Raw genomic sequence first — 12,050 nt, forward strand, 5'->3', positions numbered from 1 at the left:
AAAATTCAGAATCGAAGTTGAACTTTTCTTCTTCCGGGAAAATATTTGGAACAGAACTTTAAATTTTTTCATCTCTTTGATAAAGGTTGGAACTGAATTTAAGAAAATTTAGAATTAAAGTGAAACTTTTTATCTTCATAGAAAATAATCACAATCACGGTATAACTTTTTCCTATCTTCTATGGAAAAATTTAGAAGTGAACTTTAAAATTTTTTATGTCTTGGGCCTTTTCTTCTTCCAGGAAAAGTATTTCTTGGTGTTGAGGTAACCAAAAAGCTGTAAATTATAGTTGTTTGTTAATATGTAAAGGAAGGAAAGTTGGAAATGTTTTGGATTTGTGTGTCTAATTATTTTTCTTTCTCTGAATTGGTCTTTGAAAAGTATGTCTTGGTGTTGAAGTAAACAAAAAGCTGTAAAGTATAGTTGTGTATGAAAAAGATAAGTACTACAAGTTGTAAAATGGTTTTAGAAGGGACATTAAGAAAGTAACTTACTCTGAAATGGTCTTTGAAAAATATTTCTTGGTGTTGAGGTAACCAAAAAGCTTTAATGTATAGTTGTGTGTGAAAAACATAAGTACTTCAAGTTGGAAAATGAGTTTAGATGGGAGATTAAGAAAGTAACTTGGTCTGAAATTGTCTTTGAAAAGTATTTCTAGGTGTTGAGGTATCCAAAAAGCTGTTAAGTATAGTTGTGGATAAAAAAGATAAGTACTTCAAGTTGGAAAATGGGTTTAGGAGGGACATTAAGAATGAACCTTGCTCTGAAATGGGCATTGAAAAGCTTTTCTTGTTTTTGAGCTAACAGAAAAGCTTTAAAGTATAGTTATGTGTGAAAAAGATATGCACTTCAATTTGGAAAATTGATTTATAATGGACCTTAAGGAAATAGCTTTCTCTGAAATGTTCTTTGAAATATATTTCTTTGTGTAGAGGTATCAAAAAAGCTGTAACTAACAGATGTTTGTGAAATATATCAGTACGTCAAGTTGTTCATTGGGCTTAGGAGGTAGATTTTGAAAGTATATTGTTCTGAAATTGTCTTTGAAAAATATTTCTTGGTATTTAAATATACAAATTGATGTAATTTATATTCTTGGGTGAAAAACATAAGTACTTCAAGTTGGAAAATGGGTTTAGGAGGGACATTAAGAAAGGAACTTGCTCTGAAATGTCTTTTGAAAAGTATTTGTTGGTGTTGATGTATCCAAAAAGCTGTAAAGTATAGTTGTGGGATGAAAAAAATAAGTAATTCAAGTTGTAAAATGGGTTTAGGAGGGACATTAAGAAAGTAACTTGCTCTGAAATGGTCTTTGAAAAGTATTTCTTGGTTTTGAGGTATCCAAAAAGCTGTAAAGTATACTTGTGGGTGAAAAAGATAAGTACTTCAACTTGGAAAATGGGTTTAGGACGGAAATTAAGACAGTAACTTGTTCTGAAATAGTCTTTTGAAATGTATTTCTTGGTGTTGAGGTATCCAAAAAGCTGTAAAGTATAGTTGTGGTGAAAAAGATAAGTACTCAAAGTTGGAAATTAGGTTTAGGAGGGACAGTGAGATTTTAGCATGCTCTGAAATGGTCTTTGAATAGTGTTTCTTTGCGTTGCGAAGTTAAGAAAGAAGTTAAGACTAGTTTAGGAAGAAAAAGATATGTAATCAAATCTTGAAAATAGGTTAACTAGGGACAATAAGAAAGTAACTTGCTCTGAAATGGTCTTTGAAAAGTATTTCTTGGTTTTGAGGCATCCAAAAAGCTGTAAAGTATAGTTGTGATTGAAAAAGATAAGTACTTCAACTTGTAAAATAGGTTTAGGAGGGACAATAAGAAAGTAACTTGCTCTGAAATGGTCTTTGAAAAGTATTTCTTGGTGTTGAGGTAACAAAAAAGGTGTAAAGTATAGTTGTGGATGACAAAGATAAGTACTTCAAGGTGGAAAATGGGTTTAGGAGGAACATTAAGAATGTAACTTGCTCTTTAATGGTCTTTGAAAAGTATTTCTTGGTGTTGAGGTATCCAAAAAGCTGTAAAGTATAGTTGTGGGTGAAAAAGATAAGTTATTCAAGTTGGAAAATGGGTTTAGGAAGGACATTAAGAAAGTAACTTGCTCTGAAATGGTCTTTGAAAAGTATTTCTTGGTGTTGAGGTATCCAAAAAGCTGTAAAGTATAGTTGTGGGTGAAAAAGATAAGTACTTCGAGTTGGAAAATGGGTTTAGAAGGGACATTAAGAAAGTTACTTGCTCTGAAATGGTCTTTGAAGAGTATTTCTTGGTGTTGAGATATCCAAAAAGCTGTAAAGTATAGTTGTGAATAAAAAGGAAAGTACTTCATGTTGGAAAATGGGTTTAGGAGGGACATTAAGAAAGTAACTTGCTCTGAAATGGTCTTTGAAAATTATTTCTTGGTGTTGAGGTAACCAAAAAGCTGTAAAGTATAGTTGTGGGTGAAAAAGATAAGTACTTCAAGTTGGAAAATGGGTTTAGGATGGACAATAAGAAAGTAACTTGCTCTGAAATGGACTATGAAAATTATTTCTTGGTGTTGAGGTATCCAAAAACCTGTAAAGTATAGTTGTGGGTGAAAAAAATAAGTACTTCAAGTTGTAAAATAGGTTTAGGAGGGACATTAAGAAATTAACCTGCTCTGAAATGATCTTTGAAAAGTATTTATTGGTGTTGAGGTATCCAAAAAGCTGTAAAGTATAGTTGTGGGTGAAAAAGATAAGTACTTCATGTTGGAAAATGGGTTTAGGAGGGACATTAAGAAAGTAACTTGCTCTGACTAAAACTAAACTAAACTAGAACTCTAACTAAAACTCTAAGCTAAGACTCTAAGGTAAAGCTTCAAACTCTTACCTATAACTAAGTGGTGGGTGAAAAGGGTACTTCAATTTTAAAATGGGTTTAGTACGGTCACTAAGAAAAGAACTTGTTCTGAAATGCCTTTTGAAAAGTATTGCTTGGAGTCCAGTCACGACCTCCCGATAGGGTTCTACCGATTATGTAATCAATTTCTCAGAAATACGTTTGTCTTAGTCGATTATGTCATTCTACACCCATATGTGGACCCCCGTCACGACCTCCTGATAGGGTTCTACTGATTATGTAATAAATTTCTCAGAAATCAATTTGACCTAGTCGATTACGTCATTCTATGTCCATATATGGACCCCAGTCATAACCTCCTGATAGGGTTCTACCGATTATGTAATCAATTTCTCAGAAATCTATTTGTCCTAGTCGATTACGTCATTCTATGTCCATATATGGACCACCGTCACGACCTCCTGATAGGGTTATACTGATTATGAAATCAATTTCTCAGAAATCCATTTGTCCTAGTCGATTACGGCATTCTATGCCCATATATGGACCCCCGTCATGACCTCCTGATAAAGATATACTGATTATGTAATCATTTTCTCCGAAATCCACATGTCCTAGTCGATTACATCATTCTATGTCCATATATGAACCCCGTCACGATCTCTTGATAGGGTTCTACCGATTATGTAATCAATTTCTCAGAAAATCCATTTGTCCTAGTTGATTACGTCATTCTTATGTCATATGTCATGTGTCATTCGTCATGTGTCATGTTTCGTGTGATATGTCATGTGTCATGTCTCATGTGTTGTGTCATGTGGCATGTGTCATGTGTAACCTGTCTCTAACTGTTTCGCCGAAATAATTCCATAAAATGTCTAAAACGGTTTCGCCCAAATAATCCCTATACGTAATTTCTGCGTGTTCCTTTTGTTTTTGACATCCCTGCGCTGTCACATTTGAAATTACTAAGAAACCCTTTCCAGCGTTAAACTCTTCGTCTCTAAGATCAAAACATTCGCCCAGAAACAATTCTCTTGGAAGAACTCCAAAGACATTAATAAACTTCCAGAAACAATTCTCCTTGGAAATACACCAAAGACATTAATAGACTTCTCCTGGAAACAATTTGATTAATGATTGACAGCACCTGTCAGACATTAATCAAATTGGCCCGGAAACAATTTGATTTATGACTGACAGCACATGTGTTCCAAATTCCCAATCGATTACACAATCATTCTCCCTATGGACTCTATGCCCATATATGGTGTGCTGTCACGATCTCCTGAGGCCTTTCTACTGGTATTATGTGCCTTATTTTGTTTGTTTTCTTTTTGCAATTGTTATAGTTTTTCATTGTTATTATTATATACCCTGTTATGAGTGTTATGTTTTAAAAAAAAAAAAAAACAACAAATCATTGTTTTTAGCATGTGCCCCTTTTCTATATGTTTTTTTTTTTTTTTTTTTTTTTATCTATATATATATATATATATATATATATATATATATATATATATATATATATATATATATATATATATATATATATATATATATATATATATATATATATATATATATATATATATATATATATATATATATATATATATATATATATATATATATATATATATATATATATATATATATATATATATATATATATATATATATATATATATATATATATATATATATATATATATATATATATATATATATATATATATATATATATATATATATATATATATATATATATATATATATATATATATATATATATATATATATATATATATATATATATATATATATATATATATATATATATATATATATATATATATATAGTAAACTATGGGGGCAATGCTAAAACAATGATTTGTTGTTTTTTTTTTTTATCTTTAGTAAATTTTCTCTTTGTTCATAAAGGTGCAAGCATCTTTTTCAAAGGGGATGGGATTATAACGAAAGAAGTGAACGAGATGGAATATATAGTAAATAAATAATGGTCAATTCTTTAAAACAAACCATTTTCTTTTTCAACTAAAGTGGGCTTAAACTAAAACTGAATATTTTTGGGCTTAACGCACACTCATTGACAGTTGACCTTTTTTTCACCAATGAAGATGCACAAAAAAATATTTTCAAAATCAAAGGCGGAAGAAATTTTGCTGTGGAAGTGAATGTATTTTTTTTATTAAATGAAACATATTTTTTAAGAATATTGGGAGGAACAGTCCCTGCCCCCCCCCCCCGTGTTAGCAGAAGAGTAAATGGAAATATGTTACAACATTGCAAAATTCATTTTTAAATGTGCCAATTTTCGTATGTCCCTTCCCATATATTTGTACTCTTTATATTATTGGACAAGTATGGTTTTGATTAATCTCAATGCGTTAATTTGAATATTACATTCTCGTATGGAGGACCGCCAGGTCAGCTTAATCCCAAAAGCGTGTATAGGCTAATATATTTTACTAGATACATATCATCAACACGTTTTGGTTCTGCCCGTGCAGGTGCATAGATTATTATTATTATTATTTTATGAAAGGTGGTTCTCAGAAAAACAAGTGAATTATATGATAAATACACAAAATAATGACGGTAATTCTAGATACAATTTTCTACGGAAGAAAGGGGAGGGGGGGGGTACTTGTTAAGAATCCAGAAACTCGCGATGAACCGTATCTAGAATCTAATGAAATCCTAACGAAGAAACAGGTTTCCGCTGCTTGTGAGGTATTGCTCTCTCCGGGAACTATGTTTAAACTTTAGTTTTTGGGAGTTTTAGGGGAAAAAAAAGTACCTAGGTTAGGTTACGTATTCAATATGTGCTATGCTCCCCCCCCCCCCCCTAATGTGCAAAAATATAGTCCAAATTTGTATCTTAACTACTATATTTTCATCCTATTTTGTTCTATTTCATTAGCATTAACGAAACTTCACTTCTCGCGAGTTTCTAGATTCTTAACAAGTACCAAAGTGGGCAGTCCCTCTACGTTCCTGAGTGTGTCCACTAAAATATCAATTGGTGGGATGAGGGGTTTCATTTGGGGGGGAGCAATGGGGGCAAGTGCATCCTAGATCCCGCTAGATTTTGAAAAATAACTTTCTTGGTGGTATTTTCATTTTAAATCTTTGTTCTTATGTATTTTCATAGAAAAAATAGAAATTTACCCTCCCCCTCTTGGATTTCAAAAATAAATTCCCCCTAAATTTATATTAATTTAGGCCACTGCGGTGAAGGGGAGTAAAGCTAGAAACTTCGATTTTTTTTTAATAATAGGAAGTATTCAATTAGAATTTAAACAATTATCTTTACCAGATATGTCGTTTGGGTTTAGATATGACACTGTGACTTTCTTCCAGTTTCCAAGAGAACGAAATTGGGAAAATAATGCTTTTTCACAAAAAGTGGGTCTACCCCAAGTAAATGCTTTTTGAAAAGATGTTGATATACTTATCACATTTTGTTTCTCCTTTTATAGGCGCCTGGAACGTCCGCAAGAATATTTTTGGAGGGGGGTCCACTAAAAAAAATGACAATTTGAATAAGAAATTCCCAGAAATTTAAGAAAATTTGTATTTCGGAGAAATATTAGCCCCGAGCACCCCCTTCCTCTGCAAACGCCATGGCAAGCGCGAATGATTGTTTTTCAAGGGGAGAAATCAAAAAAAAAACAGTGAATTTTATAAAATAGACAATGCAAGATGCAGGGGTAACGCTAATATCGCAAGGTTTTTTGGTGGTGGGTGTACCCTGGTCCCTTTGTGTTCCTGCATTTGTAAAATAACCAATCTCTTAGTAGGGTCAAGCTAGAAATTTTGAATTTTATTTTAGAAATTAGGCACTATTCAATTATGATTTATCCAGGTGTAGATGGAGGCATGGGGCTATGGCTTTTTTCCGATTTCGGAAAATGATGCACATACTTTGAGTAAGAATTTTTCATGACCATTAATATGGGATTGAGCAATGGTGCCTTGGCTCCTCTTCTAAGGTAAGAAATGCAATAAATATATTCCAAGAAAGAAGAATGTTTTCAGAAAATTGGCTAAAACTTTTTTTTCAGTGTTCCCCCCCCCCCCAATATTTTGTTTTTTCACTAGTGTATGGTTTCTATTGCTATTCTTATGTTGTTATTTGTGTAATATAACTGTTTTCTTATTTTTGATATAGCAGTGGCGATTTGAGATTTAGAAGTTTTTAGGGTAATACTGACGAAAACGTGAATCTTTTACATATTGATTTTATCCTAAATTTTAGGTTCGTGTTGTGGATATGAGAAGTGATACCATCACTAAACCGTCACCTGAAATGAGAAGAGCAATGGCAGAGGCAGAAGTAGGCGATGACGTATATGCAGAAGACCCTACAGTTCTGAGTACAACTTTTTTGCTGTTTTCTTTTTCGATTTTTTTATTTTTGCTGTTTTTCTGCCCTTTTTTATCCTTTTCAATTACTTTTCCCTTTTTTATTGATTTTAGTTTTATATGCTTTTTTACTTACTAAGACTTAAGACTTCCCACGCCGGTCGGCGTATAAGGCTGCAACGATGCAGTGTCTTCGGCCAAGGATCATCAAGGGATGATCTTGAGTGCGCTGTGTTTTTTTCTTGGTATCGTCCAAGTGTAGCCTTCTGTAGTCCGCGCTGTTGAACTCCGGGAGGAGTCCAACACCAAACATCATGAGGCAGACGATTGCTACCCATTCTAAGCATGCAGCCCCAATATAGCGACCGACTGCTTACGACTTTATCAGTAACGAGTGGCTGTGTAGTCTTCTTTCTAATGAATGAGTTGGTAATTTTGTTCCTCCAGTTGATTTTGAGAATCCGACAAAGACAATTATTTTCAAAACTGTGGGTTCTTTTCTCCAGCTTTCAGAACTATCCGAAAATCTAGCCAGATTTCCCGGTATTATTTAAGAACGATTAGAAATTAATTTTTTTTTTTAACTGAAAGTAAGGAGCAACATCAAATCTTAAAAGGGACAGAAATTATTCCGTATACTTTAGTATAGTTTAATACATAGTATAAGTATACAGTTTAGTATAGTTCAGTATATACTATACTGAACTATATACGTATACTAAAGTAAACGTATAACGTATACTTTTAATTAGTCGCAAGTTTTGACTTTTTGTCCCTATTCTTTAAGAGCGACTTCTGAAATAGAATGGCCGTTTAATAAGAATAATAGGTATTTTTTAATTACCAATCATTCCTTAGAAGGAGTGTCGGTGGGTGCAGAGTGGGGACAGGGGATGGTGCCTGAAACCACCGTGAGGGAGCAGGATCGTGTGGCATGATTTGATTAACAATCAAAAATTAAAATTTAGAGAGATAAGTCTTTCAGGGGTGATTGTATTGATATAATGGTCCTAGAAGATCAGGAGAGGGTTTTCAGGAATAATTAAATACTTTTCAGGAACAGTTGAATACTAACTGGAGAGTTTAAAATTTGACAAGGTGGAGGATGGATGGAATAAATTTTTTTCTAAGCGTTTACTGCAACACGAGGGCCGTTTAATCAGAATAGGAAGTTTTTTTTTTTAAGTGCTAACAGCTTTAACGTAAAGAACAGGGTAATATGGAGGGGGGCAACCCTTCATGCAAGGAATATATCTCCCAAAATTAATATGCAAATTTTGTTTATCTTTTCATGTACGGCGAGCCAAATTTGAACCTGCATTAGTTGAATTAGTTGAAGCCGTCCTAGCTAAGTATACGTGCGCTGGGTTGTGAATTCTTTTTCCAAGGGGCAAGGGTTCAATCCCTGGCGTGGCCAGTTATTTGTTTAGGGATGCGAGTTAGTGGTGTGACTCTGTAAGGTCAGCAAGAGCCAACCCAGCTCTAAATGGGTACCTGGAGAAATCTGGGGAAGGTAAGCAGGAATGGTGTGCGAAAGCAAAGGATGGCTGACCCCAGCCCCCATTGCATTTCCTGTCTGAAGGGCCTCGAAAAGGAGATCGTCACCCCCGGTTTGGACCTTAAGGGTCTAGTGCGGTCATACTTACTTACTTACTTTTTAGCTGAAAAATGTTCAGAAATTGAACAAAAAAACCAGTTTTTTCTACTGAAACTATGGAGCGATATTAAAACTCAAGACGAACATAAACTATTAAATATATAAAAGTGGTTGTCCACTTCTCAACGCCTCACTCTTTCCGCTAAAGTTTTCATTGTTTTAAAAGTGGAGTTGTGACAAAGTATCAAACTATAGTGTAAAGAGCGAGGCATTGAGGAGAAAACAACCCCTTTCACATACGGAATATTTTCTGTTAGTTTTAAGTTTTAAGTCAAGTCGTTCGTTTTAAGTTTTAAGTCAAGTCGTTCGTTTTATGTTTTAAGTTCACCGCCAAACGGGCGGTGAACGCCTAGAACCATGAGGAGGGTACCCGCTCCTCAATATCTCGCTCTTTACGCTAACATTATTTAGAATTTTCAAAAAGCTTCTTGTTTTAAATTAACGAACCTTGTGTTTCACTTGTTGTTCGTAAAAGGTTGGTATAAAAAGTCATACTTTAGCATACAGGAAGAAATATTTAAGAGGTGGCATCCCCCACACCCGCCACTTCCCCCAGAAAATTCCCCCAGAGAAAATTCACCTCCCCGAAAAATGTGTGTTTAATTCTCGATAACAAATTCTATGAGTAAGCAATAGGTAATGGCTTTTCTTTTTCGAATTAAATATAAAAAAAGTTTTTTTTTAATTCAAAGTAAGGAACAACACGAACAACTTAAAACTTAAAACGAACGACTTAACTTAAAACTTAAAACTAACAGAAATTATTCCGTATGTGAAAGGGGTTGTTTTCTCCTCAACGCCTCGCTCTTTACACTATAGTTTGATACTTTGTCACAACTCCACTTTTAAAACAATGAAAGCTTTAGCGGGAAGAGTGAGGCGTTGAGAAGTGGACAGCCACTCGTATATACGGAATAGTTTCTGTTCGTCTTAAGTTTTAATGCTGCTTCTTATTTGCAGTAAAAAAAACTTGTTTTTTTATTTAATTTATGAACATTTTTCAACTAAAAAGTAAGTAAGTAAGTATGACGGCACTAGACCCTTAAGTTCCAAACCGGGGGTGAAGATCTCCTTTTCGAGACCCTTCAGACAGGAAATGCAATGGTGGCGGGGGGCCAGCCATCCTTTGCTTTCGCACACCATTCCTGCTTACCTTCCCCAGATTTCTCCAGGTACCTATTTAGAGCTGGGTTGGCTCTTGCTGACCTTACAGAGTCACACCACTAACTCGCATCCCTAAACAAATAACTGGCCACGCCAGGGATTGAACCCTTGCCCCTTGGAAAAAGAATTCACAACCCAGCGCACGTATACTTAGCTAGGACGGCTTCAACTAATTCAACTAATGCAGGTTCAAATTTGGCTCGCCGTACATGAAAAGATAAACAAAATTTGCATATTAATTTTGGGAGATATATTCCTTGCATGAAGGGTTGCCCCCCTCCATATTACCCTGTTCTTTACGTTAAAGCTGTTAGCACTTTAAAAAAAGAGCTTCCTATTCTAATTAAACGGCCCTCGTGTTGCAGTAAACGCTTAGAAAAAAATTTATTCCATCCATCCTCCACCTTGTCAAATTTTAAACTCTCCAGTTAGTATTCAACTATTCCTGAAAAGTATTTAATTGTTCCTGAAGACCCTCTCCCGATCTTCGAGGACCATTATATCAGTACAATCACCCCTGAAAGACATATCTCTCTAAATTTTAATTTTTGATTGTTAATCAGATTATGTCACACAATCCTGCTCTCTCAAGGTGGTTTCAGGCACCATCCCCTGTCCCCAATCTGCACCCACCGACACTCCTTCTTAAGGAATGAATGGTAATTAAAAAATACCTATTATTCTTATTAAACGGCCATTCTGTTTCAGAAGTCGATCTTAAAGAATAGGGACAAAAAGTCAAAACTTGCGATTAATTAAAAGTATACGTATAGTAAAGTTTACGTATAGTATGTACTAAACTATACTAAACTGTATACGTATACTATGTACTAAACTATACGGAATAGTTGCTGTCCCTTTTAAGTTTTGATGTTGCTCCTTACATTCAGTTAAAAAAAAATAATTTAATTTCTAATCGTTCTTAAATAATGCCTGTGAAATCTGGGTCTTCTCCATAAAAATTCCTTCCCCCACTTAAAAATTCCACGGTGGAAAGCTTTTTTCACATAAAAATATCCCCCTTCCCTACTCCAGGTAAATTCCCCCAAGACAATTCCATTCTAGCTGAAAATTCAACCCAAAAGCTTTCTTGCGGACGATATCAGGTTAAAAATGTTTGTTGCACGCTTTCATTTGAAAAAGACTTTAATTTCTGGTTGTTTTTAAAATCACGCCGGTAATCCCCGCCGTGAAAAAATTTCCCAACAAAAAGCCAGCAAAGGGGTATTTTCCATTAAATGTTTTCTTGGAACGGAGGGGGGGAGGGTACAAAAGGATATTTAATAAACGTATCAAGAATGTGAAATTCATATCTACTCCTTTATGATTTCTGGGTATATTTCTGGTCTACGCTGTTATTATGAAAATCAAGAATAACATTAAACCCCAAAATGAGCAGAATTTGTTCCGTAGAGGAGGGGGGTTGTCCCTTCTTTATCCACGCCTCCACCTCAAGGTCGCAGAAACTTCGGAATGTGCTCATTAGATCAGAAATTAAAAGTTCTAGTTCTTTTTTTGAAGTCCAAAGAGATGGGAGAGCCACCAGCTGCGTGGGGGTTATACTTTCTGGGGGGGGGGTATTTTCCATTTTTTTTCCAGGGGATATTTTCCCTGACTGTTATTTCCCGTGGGGTGTATTTTCGGGGGGAGGGGATAAACGCCGGCCACCAAAAAAGGACAAAGAAAGATAGAAAAAAGACCACTTATATCTTTAGATGGTGTCAAACGAGGCATGCTCAATGCCGATAAAAACCGGAAAAGAACAGAAACGTCTAGCAATAAGAAAAAAGGGATTGCAACTAATCAAGTGAAGAAGAGAAGGTGAAAATCAGAATTGTTCATCAATAAAATTACAAGTAAATAAATTCTAACCTGTATTAGGCTGGACTCTTATTATCTGGATGGGGTTGGAGTTGCTTAAATATATTTGGTTTGCTTTTGTTTGGGAGGGAGAGGGGTGTCAGTTGTGTTTGGTTTTCTTTTAAAACAAATATTGTTTTCTAGATTTCTTATCT

The 12,050-nt window shown here is 34.6% G+C and overlaps 3 protein-coding genes across 3 annotated transcripts in view; 1 reads left to right on the forward strand and 2 right to left on the reverse strand.

Annotated features, from left to right (window-relative positions):
* LOC148944093 (uncharacterized) overlaps positions 1 to 12,050 on the reverse strand; it is a 394,466-nt gene that overhangs the window by 294,696 nt on the left and 87,720 nt on the right. The window lies entirely within an intron of this gene.
* Positions 1 to 12,050, reverse strand: part of LOC148944098 (uncharacterized) — a 329,735-nt gene that overhangs the window by 59,083 nt on the left and 258,602 nt on the right. The gene's annotated exons all lie outside the window — the stretch shown is intronic.
* LOC148944099 (uncharacterized) overlaps positions 1 to 12,050 on the forward strand; it is a 119,506-nt gene that overhangs the window by 13,089 nt on the left and 94,367 nt on the right. The window contains exon 2 of the mRNA XM_089100553.1: positions 7,108 to 7,225. Within this exon, the coding sequence (XP_088956679.1) occupies positions 7,108 to 7,225 (118 nt within the window). The remainder of the gene's footprint in view (positions 1 to 7,107; positions 7,226 to 12,050) is intronic.

Source organism: Artemia sp. Qi Xiang Cuo, chromosome 14 (assembly GCF_049724085.1).
Source record: "Artemia sp. Qi Xiang Cuo chromosome 14, ASM4972408v1, whole genome shotgun sequence".
Lineage (NCBI taxonomy): Eukaryota > Metazoa > Arthropoda > Branchiopoda > Anostraca > Artemiidae > Artemia > Artemia sp. Qi Xiang Cuo.